Source organism: Toxotes jaculatrix, chromosome 6 (genome assembly GCF_017976425.1).
Source record: "Toxotes jaculatrix isolate fToxJac2 chromosome 6, fToxJac2.pri, whole genome shotgun sequence".
Classification (NCBI taxonomy): Eukaryota; Metazoa; Chordata; class Actinopteri; family Toxotidae; genus Toxotes; species Toxotes jaculatrix.
In genome coordinates, this window is record NC_054399.1 from 8,188,577 (window position 1) to 8,204,870 (window position 16,294).

The 16,294-nt window shown below is 41.0% G+C and overlaps 2 protein-coding genes across 2 annotated transcripts; both read right to left on the bottom strand.

Annotated features, from left to right (window-relative positions):
• Positions 1-6,823: 6,823 nt before the first annotated feature.
• Positions 6,824-13,430, bottom strand: LOC121182816 (vitamin D3 hydroxylase-associated protein). Its single transcript, XM_041039416.1, has 15 exons — positions 12,911-13,430; positions 12,394-12,507; positions 11,787-11,927; positions 11,518-11,651; positions 11,171-11,377; positions 11,024-11,064; positions 10,791-10,915; positions 10,084-10,209; positions 9,863-9,960; positions 9,558-9,657; positions 9,385-9,428; positions 9,227-9,266; positions 9,036-9,144; positions 8,338-8,483; positions 6,824-7,712 (listed from the first exon to the last, which is right to left on the bottom strand). Exons 1-15 carry the CDS (start codon positions 13,124-13,126, stop codon positions 7,590-7,592), a joined length of 1,764 nt encoding a protein of 587 aa, XP_040895350.1. The 5' UTR covers positions 13,127-13,430; the 3' UTR covers positions 6,824-7,589.
• A 1,137-nt stretch (positions 13,431-14,567) lies between these two features.
• LOC121183383 (cytochrome b-c1 complex subunit 6, mitochondrial) lies at positions 14,568-16,262 on the bottom strand. Its single transcript, XM_041040430.1, has 4 exons — positions 16,106-16,262; positions 15,743-15,778; positions 15,019-15,180; positions 14,568-14,812 (listed from the first exon to the last, which is right to left on the bottom strand). Exons 1-4 carry the CDS (start codon positions 16,148-16,150, stop codon positions 14,780-14,782), a joined length of 276 nt encoding a protein of 91 aa, XP_040896364.1. The 5' UTR covers positions 16,151-16,262; the 3' UTR covers positions 14,568-14,779.
• Between the last annotated feature and the right edge of the window lie 32 nt (positions 16,263-16,294).

Genomic DNA, 16,294 nt, shown 5'->3' on the forward strand with positions numbered 1-16,294 from the left:
CAGAGCTGTCAGTCTCATTCCAGGACAGACAAGAGATATTAAAATATTCTAAAATCCAACACCTGAACGTGAACTATGCATGCATGCGCCCCTCTGAAGCATGGCTTACAGCCGCACAACACAGAATGAAGTCACATCAGATATAAATCTCATATCAGTCACTAAAATCCCATAGCCAAGTGTATGTCTAATTTTTTTTTTTGTAGAGGACACAGTTCTCCTTGTTTAAAGTTACAGCTCTGCCTACAAGAATCCATTGAGTGTTGTAAATATCTCTCAGTGTTTGCCTAACTCCATGTCTCCTTTTGTGTGAAGGATTTGACAGGGAATGTTCAATTTATTTCTCAATTGTGGCTTTAAGCAAAGGACCTACAGAAGAAATTAGATATGAGGAGAATCCGAGGAGGAGGCATGGTGGCAAATAAATATGATCCCAGCCGATATATATTTTTGTTAACTCGGGTGCCAGATTGAATTCACGTCTTTTTCTGAGCCAGTGGCTTCAGCAGAAAGACGCACAGGCCAATTCTCTATGTATTATATCAGTGTAGATTCAAGACATGTATTTCTCAGTTGTTTTAAATGTGAGTAATTTATCTGTTTAATTCAAGGGAATAAATCACACTTAAGAATGACTCCTGTTCTCAGTGTCAGTGATTACAGTGCCTCATTTGCCATTTTCTAATGCAAAGGGGGGCCTATAACCTAAAAGAATTAACACCTGTTAGTCAAAATTAAAGAAAACATGAAACACCATTCCCTGTATAATATTCCTAGCTGAAGTAAGGAAATAGAAATAGTGTATGAATGTCATGTAAAAATTCAATTTTCCCTTTGGCAATTTTGTATTTTCTGAAATGTTGGACCTTGGACAGCTAAAAAGCGCATCAGGAGGACACCAAACAAGCAGTCAAGGAATAATCACAAAAGAGAACAACCCACCAACATGTATCTATAATCACACAAACATGTGCTCACACATAGGTCTCCAAAAACACTCCAAAACATTTTTTTTCCTCAAGTTTCTCAAGTGAGAGGAAGTTGGCAACAAGAGAAGGATTAGTTGAGGGTGTGCCGAATCCAGCTCCTCTCTGGCTGTCTGACAGCGCTGAGTGGGACTGACAGAAAACTGAATCGTAAAAAATTAGTTTTGATTTCCACACACATTACCTTCAGCCCTTTATAGTGAAAATTTAAGTTTGGTTAATATGTTCCACTGAAGACACCTTGATGATCCGTAAATAATTCAGACACAGGAGGTCTACCATCCTCAACGGCGAGGTTTACACACAACATAAGGGAGAGCCTGCCACTTGTTCACCCGGTGCAGAGTAACTAATCCTAAATGAAATGACTGAAGCACAGTGTCAGGCACCAAAGAGTCTCCAATCCAGTACCCACCCACCCACCCCTCACACTCTCTCTCACTGCTCCCCTCTTCCCCCACCCTGTCAATCGAGGTTTGGCTGCACCGAAACAGAATGCTTTGCCATAAGAAGATTACCTTTGGTTGGGATATCGATGGATTAAATAAGAATAGAATGAGATAAAATAGGACTGAAAGGGTTCCCGGAGTCAGCAAAGTTCAGACACCTGTTCTTTCCCGGTTTCTCGCTCCATGACCATAAAGATTATATCACTTTCTAACTGCAGAGGGGAGGTGAGAGGGGTGGGTGATTTGGGATGGGGCCGGTTACAGTGTATAAAAATAATTTTGGGAGTGAAAAGACAAATTTTACAAATGCCCTTTGGTTATTTTCAGACATTCTCTTTAAATATGTGGTCAATTTGTCATAAATGTCTGGGTTTTGTGTGTTCGGAGGGATCATATAGGTGTAAATTAATGGGGATGCTATGTTCGTGTGTGTGTGTGTCTATGGCAGCTAAGCTGCTGAAGGTTTCCAGGAGCTCTTTGATGTGTATCTGGGCAATGCGCTATTAGAGGGATTTTCCTAGTTGACAGCTTAGAGAATGTGTGGAGGAATTGCGATGCCAGCGGGCTAAAAGAATGCTGGAAACAGGATTAGGATCATATTCTGGCAGCTCCTGTCACTTCATCAATGGGCTAAGGTTTCCTCAGTGACAGCCCTCCTTCTCTGCCCAGCTAAAACCTTTAGTGGGACCATAAAAGGGGTGAGAGAGGGGAAAAAACAATGATTGAATAGTGTGCTATGATTTCTGTGCTGGGTTTGCTCTGAGGGCTTTGTGTTGGGAGGTCTAAGGGGGACGGTGTTGATTTGGAGGGAGGGGCAGGTCGTGGGGATGAGAAAAAGGGGGCTTTTGGGGGGTGTTGGTGGGGAGGGGTGGGGTGACTGTGGTCTTTCTTGGAAGTTTTACACCCAAATCTCCATGGCAGAGCTTGTGGAGGGTTTTTACACTGATGCTAGAAGACAGGGACAGCAGCTTGGTGTCCCCCAGGGGACGACAGCAGCAGAAGCAGCAGCAGGTGGGAAGGGAGAATACAGTTTCCTGAATCTTTAAGATCCACTTTGTCTGCACAAGCCCTGCCTGTCTTCACCGAGTGAGACCTCTTTCACCTCAAGATAGTACATCTACTTAAGTATGAGGGAGTGTCACATACTCTTGTAGGTTCTTCTATGACTATTAACAGTGACCCTCTACTGTGATTAGTTTATTTTATTAAGGGATTGATTTTTTTTTAAATCAATTTTAATGTGAAGGCCAAAACTGCAATGAAAAACAATGAACTATAAATATAGAACATCAGTGAGGCACACTGGATGACATGTTCCTTCATTTTGATGAACGGGAGCACTAGTTTATTTTGAATTGATGAGCTGATAAATACACTATCCTGTTGCTGTAAATACTCTACTGAGTATTCACAATTACTATTACTAGTATTATTTACAAGAACTACAATTTGAAACACGTGTTCACACATAGGCACATGTGGTTTACAGAAATTTCACAAGTAAAAACATGATTTTTCTCACGAAATACAGTAAATATTAAAAGTGATTTAAGCTATTTCATTAGAAATATCCTAAAGCACTCACTGTCAGGGTCAAGCTTTAGATCTGTTTTTTTTTTTTTCTTTCTTTTCATTTTTCAGTTTCTGTTCATATTGGCTGAAGCACTTTGGATCAGCCTCTTTCTACATGTCACCCACCATGTTCAGGTGAGTCATTTCTGCCCTAAGCTGAATATTTTGAGAGGATTTTTTTTTTTTACTAAATAAATACATGTTTTCTAGTTGGGCCAGAGGTTGTGTTGTAGATTTTTTATTTTTTTTCTTGACTGGGCTTTTAGGGTGGTCTCTGCCATACATCTTGGACCAGCTGTTTCAATGCTGCCACCAAAAACTCCCTTCTCTAAGAGTGTAACTCCACACTTTGCTCACCCATGTGAAACAATACTTTCACAATACCACAGGAGTTTGATTGTTGGCGACAAGTTATATAATGCCAGGAATTACAGACTAGCATGCAAATGCTAAATCCTCTCTTTCTCCTGAGAAGTGGATGAGACGGACTATATCTGCAGGCTTCACTCTGGCTCCCCAGCTTTGTGCTACAGAGACGCTCTCCTTTCTCCCCCTGACTTGGGTGATAATCCTGACACGCACTGTCTGCATTTTTTACTGTACGTGTTTAAGCGCATTTGCAGAGCATTTATCTCTCCAATGTAAACCAATTTGGCTATAAGGGCCTTGGGCCAAGCAGGGAGCTGGAGGAAAGAAAGGAAAACTCAAACCTAGCAGATGTGCAGAGAAGGGAGAATGGGAGAGCTGGTGAGGACGCGGGGGTTGATGAACAACTGCATGCAGCAAAAAAAAAAAAAAAAAAAAAAAGGGGGAAAGCGGAACCGCATGGGAGAAAAAGAGTGTCCCTTGTCCGAAGGGTAAGCTTTTCAAACTTGGGATAGGGGCCTTTAAAGCCGATAGAACGTGGATCACTGAATTGTTGAGTCACAGAATCTGAGAAAATCATATGGAGCTCCCCGTTAATCCTGTCATAGTGAAATCGGTGGGCATACTTTGGGGATCCCAGCTCCTTCTGAAGAAATTCGGAGCCTGCTGTATTGACAGAGCTGCTGTTTGATACCGCCTATACACCTGTATCAGCTGTCTGCTAATCTGCCTTCCCCTCCTCCCACTAGTCCTCCACAGCGTGTCGCCTCTGCTGGTAGTAATGGCTGATGAAATGGACCAAAGACCTAAAAGCTGCCAATCTTGCTGCTTCTTGATGTCTCCTGTAAGTGGCTCTGGTTGCAGGCTGAACTTGTCACTTTGATCATCTGAAAGGCTGGAGCCCTGCTGTGTCAAACATTACTACCTGCAATTCTGTGGAGCCATAAAGACTATGGGCTCCTTGGTCCCTGAAATGGGACATTAAGACAGAATCATCCTAGTTTAGTTGTGGCGATATCAAGGTGTTTTATTTGCTGGCACACAGGCAGGGTCTGAATGTGTTTGGATGGCTTTTAAAGTACCTGATCTTACAGCCTAAGGTTCCTGTAAATGAGGTGTTTGCTGCTCTTATCAATGAGACGTTACATGAGAAGAGCACCTTGGCCTGCCAGGGCTGTTTAACCGTTCTGCTGTACGATTACAGCAGGCTGAGCTTTGGTCAGATGCCCTCTACATCTAACTTATCAAACTATTTCACTCACTTTCTTTTGCAAGTTGTGATGTTAAATCCTAGCTCAGTATTATTTATAGCATCACGACTACAACATGACATTATAAGTTACTCTTGGACTGATACTGGTTATACTGACAAGGTTTTACTTTCACTTAAAATTGTGCACTGGTGGTAAAACCATTCAAAGCTTTAAAATATGCAGCAGCACTCAGCAGCAATTTGTTTTAAATCGGGGCTCGATGAGAGCCACAGCGGACAAACACATAGACATGCAGACCAGAGGGATGAGCTGAAAATAGCTAAAAGTTATGAAAGCCATATAACTGGGCGTTTATCGTGAGTGGGATCAACAGGACTAGAGACATTTTCAAGCCAGTTGATTTAATATCGAGATTATTTAATAGAACTTTTGTTTGCATTAGCTCAAATATGAATCTTGAGTAGTTCTGTTTTGATGTGGCTTTAACATACTGAGGAATTTGGACAGTAGGAATATTTATATTGCAACTAGTATCACGATAGCTGTTATAGTAAGAGCTGATTCAGTGGATTTGACATGGCCTCATCTTTGTTTAACAGGCCCTTATTCACAGGAAACACTTAGGAAACGCGTAGGAAATATATACGGAAATATTAGTAATGTCTAATAACATTAAATAATATTAATATTAATAAATGTAATGTCTAATAACATTAAATAATATTAACAATGGCTCTGTTCAGTTCAAGTGTTGTAAGCCATGACAATACGAGGACCCTGAAACTGAAGCAGCTAAATGGAATACAGTCGTCACTGAGTCATCTGTCTTTTACTTATACTGTGACAAAATGTCAAAATGTCTTCTCTGACAAAAAAGAAGGAAAAAAAACTGTAAAAAGTTCTATTAAATGAGGTTGTGGGTTCATGTTTTTACTAATGCATTTCAGTCCAGGAACTGGGTAATCAAGAGATGTTATGTTAGATTTTAAAGTATAAGCTGGCTTGCTGTCATTAGGTATTTTTTCATTTATCAAGGGTATTTATAGATGAATTAGCATTTATTAAAATGTAAATGCTTTGTGTAATTTTAGGATTACCTGGAAACATCAGTTCAATCATCCTTTTTCTTGTAAATATGTATATTCTGTTTAAACTGTTGAATTAACCAAAATAATAAATAATCTTTTGCACTATATCACTTGTGATATGATCACCTGTGCTATATTATATAAATAATGTTTAAATTGATTTTAATATGTGTAATACAGTATAATACACACAACTGCCTAACTGTAATTGGTAAATGTATTTAATGGGCCAATTTGAAGGCTGAATTTGTGCATATGTGTGTGTGCATGTCATTGCTTCTGTCTCAGATCCTGAGGGATTTATGAACAATGTCAAGTTCCCTCTGAAGACCTGAGTCTCTTCACTGCCTCTTAAAGCTTAATGCTCCCTGACTGAGTGGCACAGCGAGAGCCACACACCCTCTCTCTATGTGCCACAGATAATGCTAAGAACAACCTCTCAATTCCAGCTCTCCTCCTCACCTAATGTGCCCTCCTTCCTCTACCGCACGCACACGGCCATTTCCATTCAATGAGACACCAGTGCAAACGTGGGCAATTGTAATGGAAAACACTAACATTGTCCCTAATGGTTTCCCATCCCAGGAGAGTTTTAAAACATATGTAAATTTATGTAAACCCAACAGAAACACATATTTACAATAGCACAGGGTAATCACAATATGACGACATGGTGCGCTGGCCTCGTAGATGGAGCCGCCATGTGTCATTACTCTTCTTTATCTCTTTTCTGTTTCATGTTATGGCATCGGTGCAACAATCACTCACACTAAGAATGAAAATGATCTGCGCTCATCTGTGGCACAGTGATGGAGAGGGTAGAGGGTAAAGAAGAAGGTAAAGGAAGAGGTTGTGTGCTCTCACAGCTGCTGGGTGCCCTGAACAGGCACCACACTATATTTAGTTAGTTCATAAAATATTAAAGGGCAAAAAAGGACTGAATGCACAGGTTTGAAAAGCTGAATATGAAATGAAAAACAACATATTAAATTTTTTTCATCCTGACATATGAACAGTGAAAGGAACAGTGGATCACGTCTTACCTGAACAGCGTATGTGACGGCTGACGTGTTGACTTCCAACATCTGAAAACAATTTCAACACTTCTAGTGCGGGAAAAAAATAACAGTGGGTGTTCCTCTGTCAGAAACCAGTAACTGTTTTATTCATAGACATCACATCATTATAGGCAAGAGAAATATTAATTATAAATTCTAATTTGTGGTCACAGTGCCCCTTTACCTTATAATGATGGAAATTCAGGTTATTCTACGACGTGCTGGTTCTGGCAAAACAGAACAGAACGCTTATTTCACACCTGTTAATGCAAGTCTGCATCCAAAAATTCATCACAAGAAAAAGCACAAAAAAACAAACAAAAAAGCATAAGGAACATATAATTATTATTGTCAGAGTCAACAGTTGAACTGTTACTTATAAGACTATTAAAAACAAAATACAATTTAAATGAAATGTTAAAATCTTGAGGTCTGTTGATGAGTTAAACACAAGTAAAAAAAGCAGATTTTAACAGTGAACCTGACGACTGTCTTCGGTTTAACGGTTAACATTTAGTCTACGTATCTTTATTATGACCCAAAAAGCCAAAGAGCAGAAAATGCCTGAGAAGAGGAGTAAACTCAAATTATCTGATCTTTTTTAAAAAACTCAAGTACCTTTTCCAAAAACACTAAAAACTGTGTTAGCTTTTATTCATATTTCAATTTGTTGTGATTGTGTTAACAATAATATTGTTTTTTGGAGTTATTAGTCACTATTTCAAGAAGCACCTTTATTAAACATGGTTCTGGAGTCTGGCTCATTGTGTTTGCACAATCAGTACACTGGCTGTACTCAAAGCAAATTTAACCTGAGGCCACGGATGTTCGAGGCTCCACCTGAGGCCTCCAGGCTTCACTTTTTGCTCTGTTGGACCAGTTGTTCCACCTCCTTCATGAAGCGCAGGCAGAGCTCATCCTGCCATGGCAGGGCGACACATTGCACTGCCACAGGCAGACCCTCGCCTCCAGCTACAGCCTGAACACAAACACAGAGTCTGGTCAGCCAACAGTCAGTAACCAGAGCAACCACAGTCTTCTGCTTCCACCTACTGACCAACTGTTGAACTACAGTTCCAAGAGAGTCACTAATGTGGCCTGACACAGTCTGGGGTGAAACACAGGAACAGAAGTGTAGGAAGGATGACATCTTTGCCCAACCAGTGTCTCTGAAGTGACTGTTAATATTTTGTGTTGAAAAGTCAATCAAACAACTCCAAAGAGACGCAAAATGACCACAAAAAGTGGTCAACTAAACTAAAAAGAAATGCAAAACAGCAAACACCAAAGAGCACAAAGAGGTAAAATGACTACAAGAACATGCAAACGATAACAAAGAGACCCAAGACGATTGCAAAACATATACACAAAAAGACTACAATTACTACAAAGTGACAACCAAGAAATGCAAAAGTTATTTTGGGGACTCGTTCTTATGCAGGTGGGTGTCCATTTGCATCCAGGGTCTCATAAGGTTGTAGGCTATCTATGGATATAATTTCATTTTTAGAACAATTTAAGTTGCTTCTTTTGCATTTATTTAAGACACTGAATAAACAACAGAGTAGGACAACTGTCACCTCTCATTGGCATGTTTTTCTTACCGGTTTGAAGAGCTTGTCCCAATAGTCCTGATAAATGCCCTTATAGTGCTTGAGTTCCTCCTCATCCTCTGCCGTCACCGTGGACACACGAACCACACCGGCAGGAAAGGTGAGGAGATTGTAAAGCATTGTGTATGTCAGAATAGCTGGAAGGACAGAAAATAGAAACAGGTTATTCACTATGTTACACCGGGTTTCATATAGTAACATTATTGCCTTTCTGTATGTTCATCATGAGTATGGTGATGTACCGTGTAGAAAGTGTTTTACCATTTTTTCTGGGATTTTCGTAATTTTTGGAGAATAATTAAGCCAGATTCCTGTATGTATTTCAAGGTAATTATTCAAAGAACATGATGACTTTCATGTGTAAATGGCAATTTTATGTGTGAAACTGTGAATTTCTACACAAATTCAGTTACACTTTCTTGTTCAGTGACCACAGTGAGAATGGAGTAACATCACAGGAAGTGATGTTATGCTGTTTTTAGCCATTTTTGCAGTACTACAATATGTCAGTTTATGCTTTTTGTGTTGTACAGATATCGATAGTCTATGGAAACTATCAGCAAAGGCAGAACACCTCTCACCTCTTATTTACTTTTCAGAAAATAGTTACTAGACAGCACTCAAGATTACAGATAACAGAGGTTATCAAGTATCAGGTATTTGACAAACATCAGATCAGTATACCGTACTGGTATTCTTGCCACAGTATAAGTGGTTGTAGGCTGGTCCGATCATAGGGCACAGCAGCACGTCTATGTTGTATCTTCTCCAATCTGCGATCGTTTCTTGAATGTAGTCCTAATGGAAACACATGAGAATTCATTTTCCCTTATATGTATCTGTTGCTGCACAAGTCACAGTAGGTGACAGCTAACAGTACCTCAACAGCAGCATGGTGCTTCCACAGATCTGAAACGGATCTAAAAATAAACCAGAGAAAGGCTCAGTATGTTCTGGCATTTCGCCCATCACATGCAATGAGTGATTATTTAACAAAACCTCAGGTACAAACTGTTAACTTCAAGACAACTCTCTCACCCAATTCCACAGATGGCAGTGAAGATGGCAGAACCACGAGGAGACTGCAAAGGTGTAACATGAAACACACTTTAAGACAAATTACAGCTGAAAATAGTCAATAACTTAGATCATTTTCAAACTAATGTCATACTCATTGTCCCAGAGGAAGATTTATATTGTCTTTAGCTCACCAGGGGCTTTAAGAGGAATGAGATGGTTTTCTTCAACCACTTAGGAAGATAGTAAGGCAAAACCTGTGCTCTGAGACAGGGGTCCAGAGGTCCTCCCTCCCTGTAACAGAATCAGTAAAAGACCACTGGCATAAAATGGAACAACCTGCTCAGAGCTAAGGTTTATTATAATTGAACACAGCTACATGAGGTCTAATAAAGTTTCAGAACACAGTCTGAAACAAAAACTAGTATCACAGCTTTGTGATACAAATTATTTAGCCTGATAAATACCTATACTGATCTTAAAGGGAAATTCAACTCACAGTTTCTGTAGCAGGGTGGAAGCTCCATCTGCGAGGATGCCCTTTACCAACAGATCAGTGGCAATGTGACTGATCCTCAGAGGACTGTAGGGAACCAACTATGGCACGTAAGAAACGAAGGGGAAAAAAAGTGACTGCATTAAAAACATGCAGCTCATATCACATATTTTTGGTGGTCGTAGATTATGCAGTGTGTGTGTCAGTGTGTGGTTTGGTCTCACAGTGTGGCCTGCTTGCTCTAACAGTGCTTTGACTTCTCTGACGCCCCGGGCCATGCTCGGAGACGGCTGCATGTAGCCATTGCATTCAAAGTAACCAATCCTCAGAGGTTTGGAGCTCTGGTATACCTGGGGACAACACATTTTCACTCTGTGAAACATTTGAGTGGAAACACATCTAAATAGATTCATTTCAAGATAAATATGGACATGGATAATAATGTGCCTTCATGTTTCCATTGCACCTTATATGAGTGAACTCAAGGGAGATTTCATCACCAGGAGAGACTTACACCAAGCAACATTTCAAATGATTACCACTGAATTAGCTGCATGCTTCCTTTCCCTGTGCTTCAAACACAGTTACATAAAGGAAACTACTTTGGAATATTTGGCAACACCTTTTTGTTTCTGACAGGTGTGTCAAGTCAAAACCAGCAGACTCACCAGGAAGATACTGGTCTCTGACAAGTAGTCTGGCATACAAATCCCTGTATTTTTACACTTTGGTTTTTGTAGGAAACAAAAAAAATCTGATGTGAAACTGTGATAAACTGAGCAATGAGTCATGATATGAAGCCACTTCCATTCCATGTTTTCTCATCGATTTCATTTTCAATATCATTTTTTGGGGGGAGTTCCTTAATCTGATCAGAGGGTTAAAGGACAGATAGTGTGGTATGATGTATCATCTGAGGCTAATGACACACCTGCACATTAAAAGGTATGGGTGGCACAGTGGGGTCCATGGAAAACAGGTGGTCGCACAGCAGAGCCTGCATACAAAGAGCTAGACTGTCCACATCTCTCGCAATGGGTCCAGGAGATGACAGTACTGAATTCATAAGAAATGTAAGAAACAGTAGCCAGATTTAGCAGCTTAGTATTTTTAAGTAATGATGGTGACATTTACTGTATGTATATATAATGTATTTGCCAATACCTGACTTTTGTCCTTGACAAGAGGACCTCAGACCCTGTGAACTGACCAAGACATAAAGAAACGACAAAGTAACGATAAAAGTTAACTGCAAAGTGTCATGACTGCACCGTGATACTCCATAAAACTGGCTGAAGTAGAAACACTCACCTTAGCCGACCCGCTGTTGGCTTGAAGCCACAGACCCCACAGAAAGAGGCAGGAATACGGATGCTGCCCCCTATATCACTACCTAAACCAAGCACAGAGCCTCCTCCCCCAATGAGAGCCCCCTCTCCACCAGACGAACCTCCACAGGTCTTCTGGAGGTTATGGGGGTTCAGGGTCTGCCCATAAATTGGGTTACTGCATTCATAACTGGAGATGAGGCAATAAAAGAAAATCACTGATAAGTAACAAGCATAGCGGCCTTTGCACATCTATTCGTGATACTGTGTAGTGTTTAACATAATGCCTCAACTTTACTTTGTGGTAACTTGATTTTAGGAATGATTTACTTTAATAGGCCTTGGGGTAAGTTGGTTTTCACAAAGGGAATAGCTCCTTGTCTCTTCAGAACGTCAACAAGCACGCTGTCCTTCTGGGCTGGTTGGTCCAGATTAATGATCATACCACAAGACGAGTCATGATTCTTGTGTTGTAAAATGAGAGTAAACAAAGGGAGCAGTGTCGGATTATGGCACATTAAAGACATAAACCTGAACTACTTCTACGAGTGCATGCATATTAGAAAACACTGTCAGTGTAACATACAACCACAAATTACCTTGTATCCGAAGTTTTCTTTGATGCTAACTGGAATTCCATACAAGAGGCCGTCCTTTTTGGAGCCAGTAGTTTTTAGCTGGTCAAAACTTTCCAGCAAAATCCCTGTGCAGCAGTTCAGCTTTTGGTTTACTTCCAGAGTCTGTCAAAAAAAGAAGAGAAAAAACAGCACAGACAGGTTCATATGTACACCTGTCCTCCAAAAAGCAGATTATGTAAAACATGAAAGTCTAACGAAAGGCAAGCAAGTAGATAAATATTTGCTTAATAACAGAACTGAATCTACTTTGGGCAAATAGCCTTGAAGGAATGACTGTAAATACTGTACAAGGTTACATTCAAGGTTTTACTTAGATTAAGTGTATAAAATTGGAAATGTGTTGGTACACAAACCCGATTTAAGTACAAAGGCTGTTAGCAGCTCTAAGTTTTATCCCTGTAGAGATAATGATTCACTTCATGATTTTTATAATCAATATTCCAAACTTGAATAAGGCACAAATACAACACTGACGTAGATCGGTGAAAATTAAACTTGATAACTTATTTCCACGGTTGTTCTTCTGTGTTGATGTGTTATAAATGAGCTGTTATGTTGGGTACAGAACCTTTTCCATGTAAGTGTAAAACACCTCCTCCGGGCTCAGCGAGCCCTCCTGCAGTCGCTTTGTCAACTCAGAAAGAGACAGCATCAAGATGACAGCAGAGTCAGTCATTGGATGCTAGAAGACACACACACAAGTAAGACAACAAGTAATTACAGTGAGTTCACACACCAAATAATAGTAACTCATTTTCAAAATTAGCTTAAGGTCTTAGACAAATTTCAGTTGCATGTCCACACATACACTGTGCTTCAAGTGTCCTCGGGCTAACACAGCCTGCTGTGACACCATGTACCTGTTGTTATTGGAACTGACAGATATATATATGTGTGTGTGTGTGTAGATATAGATAGGTAATGATATTCACAAACGAGATGTCGACAGATTATACCATTTATGTAACCTAAAATAACTTAATTAGGCATTGAACTGAAATAAAAGCATGTAAGTGTGTGTGTTTTTTCTTTCTTTCCCTCCACACAGACAAACCCTAAGCTCCAAAACTTTAGCTAACTCTCACCGACTCCTTGTACCGGAGCACAGCCTCCTCGGCCCGCTGCAGACTGTCGGTCCGCCGGTTTCTGGCTCTCTGGATCTTCTCCTTTGTCTCTCGGCGGCTGGTGACTTTCCGGACCAGCACCACCAGAGCTCCCACGCCGCAGGCTGCACCCGTCAGCAAAGCCGCAGTCCGGCCGTCCAGCTCCGCTCCCTGAAGGACCTGTTTCACTTTTTCCATGGTTCTCCTGTTTTGTCTTGCAAGGGTTTGAACGCAGGCCAGCTCAGGCTAACACACAGCCTGTTGTGACACCATGTACCTGTTGTTATTGCAATTGACAGAGCAGTGCAGTCAACAGGCGGTAAAGTTGGAAAAGATGTTCACAGATCCGAGCGTCGCGTCTCAATAAGTCATAAGCGACGCGTTGTGAAAACACATACGACGCCTCTTTACAGCCTTAGAAAGGCAGACAACGAGCTACAACCTTTTTTGCCCAAACAACGCGTTCTCCGAGATGGAGAACTGACATGGGTCTGCGTCTGTAGCCCGCCTATGAGAGCAATGGTAAGGGACCATACACTGTATAAGACATGGACGTAGCACCCGTGACGTCACCCATTGGTTTCGGGGAGTCGGTTTTGTGACCAAACCATGCGCATTTGAGCTGCGCCATCTTGGATTTTAGTGGGAGTGTACTTTCCATATTTGGCGAAGAGGCGGTTACTCTATGGGTCAGCCGGCCGAGAACCCGGCCACTTAGCTCGGAGCAACTGAGCTAGCCTAAGGCTAAACAGCTAATCAGCCAGGCTAACAAGCTAAGCGGCAGCTACACGCAGCTACATCCACCACTAAAAACATTATTATTATTATCGACATTATTATTAATGATAACAATAAAACATATTGATAGTAATAATAATATATTAAAATGTTTAATATTTAAAATTTACCGGCTTTCACCGCTGCCTCCATCCACTATCCACTTACAGTTACAGCAGCACACAAACAACAGCAGCCGCTTACTGACGGAGCTGCTCTGTCCATGCAATGTCGGACTTTTTAAACAGAAAAATGAGACGAAATAAAATTGTAGCCTAGCATTCCCGCAATAAACGGACTCTGAGAGCACTGAACACACCGCAACAGCGTTCCTAACATTAGCTGCTCCAGTCCTCTATCTGTATCAGCAGCGACCATAAATCGCCAATTAAGTCAAAAGCTAGCGGCAAAATATGCTAATACATGCCAATTAGTGCAAACATCCAGGTAAAATAGTGAGAAATTTACTTACCCAAAAAACTGCAACACAGACTCCTTCGACGGTCGGTTAGTACAGTCTACACTACAAGCCCTATATGTCACAAAAACCTATCCGAACATTGGCAAACAAACACGAACATTGCTGCCCCTGTCAACCGCTGGAGGTAGCCGGAGGCCTCTGGATGGAGCCGCCTAGCTCAGCCAATGCTTTAGCAAAGAGGTAACTGCCAGTGCCGGTCTATGGGGCTGTCACGCAACGTAACCACGCCCTAATTTATGTAAGAATTAGCTAAGTTTGTCCAGAAAGGTATGTGTACGTGTTGTTAAAATGTAATCCTAAATTCATCACTCTACATAGGTTCAGCTTTACAATAATCATTTACAAACCCGTATACTTATACAATAAACTTGTGACACAAGATAAGGTTTTCAAGCCATCCACTTTAATGAAATGTTGACTCAGAGTACCTCGTTAAATATTTAGGTTTCTTCACATAAGCAGATACAGTATACTATACATACAAGTTAAAACATACAGCAGATCCACATATGGATGTATTTAAAACCATGTTCTCCTCACAATGCAATATTTGAAGAATGAGTCAGTCAGCGGTGCAACAACCCGGAGGGATTTCATTTGACAGAATGGAACAGCTTGTGTGCCACCTAGAGAGAGAACATGAGAGGTAATTCATTTATGAAAATATAATGCATCCAGTGCAGGGTAAGGTAACTTAAAGAGCCTTATGTAATTTTGAAAAGCAAAAAAAAAACTTTAATAAAAGCCTTTTGGAAAAAAAAATAACTTTTTTTTTTTTCTGCTTTGGGATGTTTTTTTGTGTCTTGGACCAGAAGGTGAATGTCTCACGTACACAGTGGTCCCGAGCATGTAGGAAGTCAAACAGTTCCTCGGTGCAATCCTCCTCCGTTGAAGACCGAGAGCCAACTCTGGTCTCGCACTGCTCCAGACGCTCCTGGGTGTGGATGCAGTGCTCCGTCTCAGCACACTTCTGTCGCACAACTTCAAGAGGATCCTGAAACAGAACACACAGCATTCAGAATACCTACCCCGAGAGGTGTCGTTCAGGAGGAGACACACATTGAGGAGATGATCAGAACTACACTAAATCGCCCCCATGGGCACCAACGAGGACAAACTAAACCTGCAACTGAAAATATAAGTGTGCAACTCCCTTTATCCACAATGACACACAAATATACACCCACAGAAATCTCATGTCCCCTCAACGTGTAACATATAAAGCTGTGTGATGTTTGGAATCGGGGGGGGGGGGGGGGGGGGGGGGGGGGTTGAGTTTTGAGATTTCTTTAATATGAAGAAAGCAGCAATACTTCATGTATTTATAGCATTAGTCCCAAGAGGAGAGGCAGGCAATGGAGAAAGCCTCAGACGACCCCACCTCTGGTTAACTGGCCATATGGCGAAGTGTAGAGGTGTCAAACACGTCCCCTTCTCTATTACGTTTTTCGTCTAGCTTCTTCAAATTAAATACCCATTCCCCTCGACTGACAATTTTATAAGCTCAATAAAAAAGGCAACAGCGGGGGGCAGTCAACATATTTTGATGAACATACCACCATTTCTTCCTCCTCCTCCTCCTCTTCTTCCTCCTGAAACAGACATACAAGACAAAATCAGTTAACACCATTCCCCCCCAGGCATTAGACAGATGTTAGCTACTTTTTTGAATAAATTACAACTTCAAAAGCTGTCCAACAAACATTATAGACGATGATCTAAAATGTATATCCGATCCAGCTGAATGAATTAGCTTCGACATATTTTTGAACGACGACGCTTACATTAACGTTGGCTAATGCTAACTTAAGCTAGGTGATGATGTAGCCTAGTTAGCCGAGTTGTGTTAGCTTGCTAGCCAAATTAACCACACGTTACTGGCGTAGCAGAGTTGTTTTAAATCTGTAAACACTACTTACATCCTCGGGCTCTCCGTTCATGATCATCTTCTCCTCGAAAACCATGATTTTGGTGTTCTTGTCCTTAGACGACTGGCTGTCAAATCTCGACTACTGGAGGACACAGCAGGTCACACGAGCTAACAAGTCAGAGAAAACAAACCACACAGCTTCCGGTCAACGGTCATTCATAGCAAAAGTTTCCGGTTT

Coding starts and splice junctions, on each gene's coding strand:
- LOC121182816 (XM_041039416.1), bottom strand. CDS start 13,126: ATGGAAAAAGTGAAACAGGTCCTTCAGGGAGCGGAGCTGGACGGCCGG. Junction 11,065..11,170: donor CCAACAGCGGGTCGGCTAAG/GTGAGTGTTTCT, acceptor TGTCTTGGTCAG/TTCACAGGGTCTGAGGTCCT. Junction 10,916..11,023: donor TTGTCAAGGACAAAAGTCAG/GTATTGGCAAAT, acceptor TTATGAATTCAG/TACTGTCATCTCCTGGACCC.
- LOC121183383 (XM_041040430.1), bottom strand. CDS start 16,150: ATGGTTTTCGAGGAGAAGATGATCATGAACGGAGAGCCCGAGGAT. Junction 15,779..16,105: donor TGAACGGAGAGCCCGAGGAT/GTAAGTAGTGTT, acceptor TGTCTGTTTCAG/GAGGAAGAAGAGGAGGAGGA. Junction 15,181..15,742: donor AGGAGGAGGAAGAAATGGTG/GTATGTTCATCA, acceptor GTTCTGTTTCAG/GATCCTCTTGAAGTTGTGCG.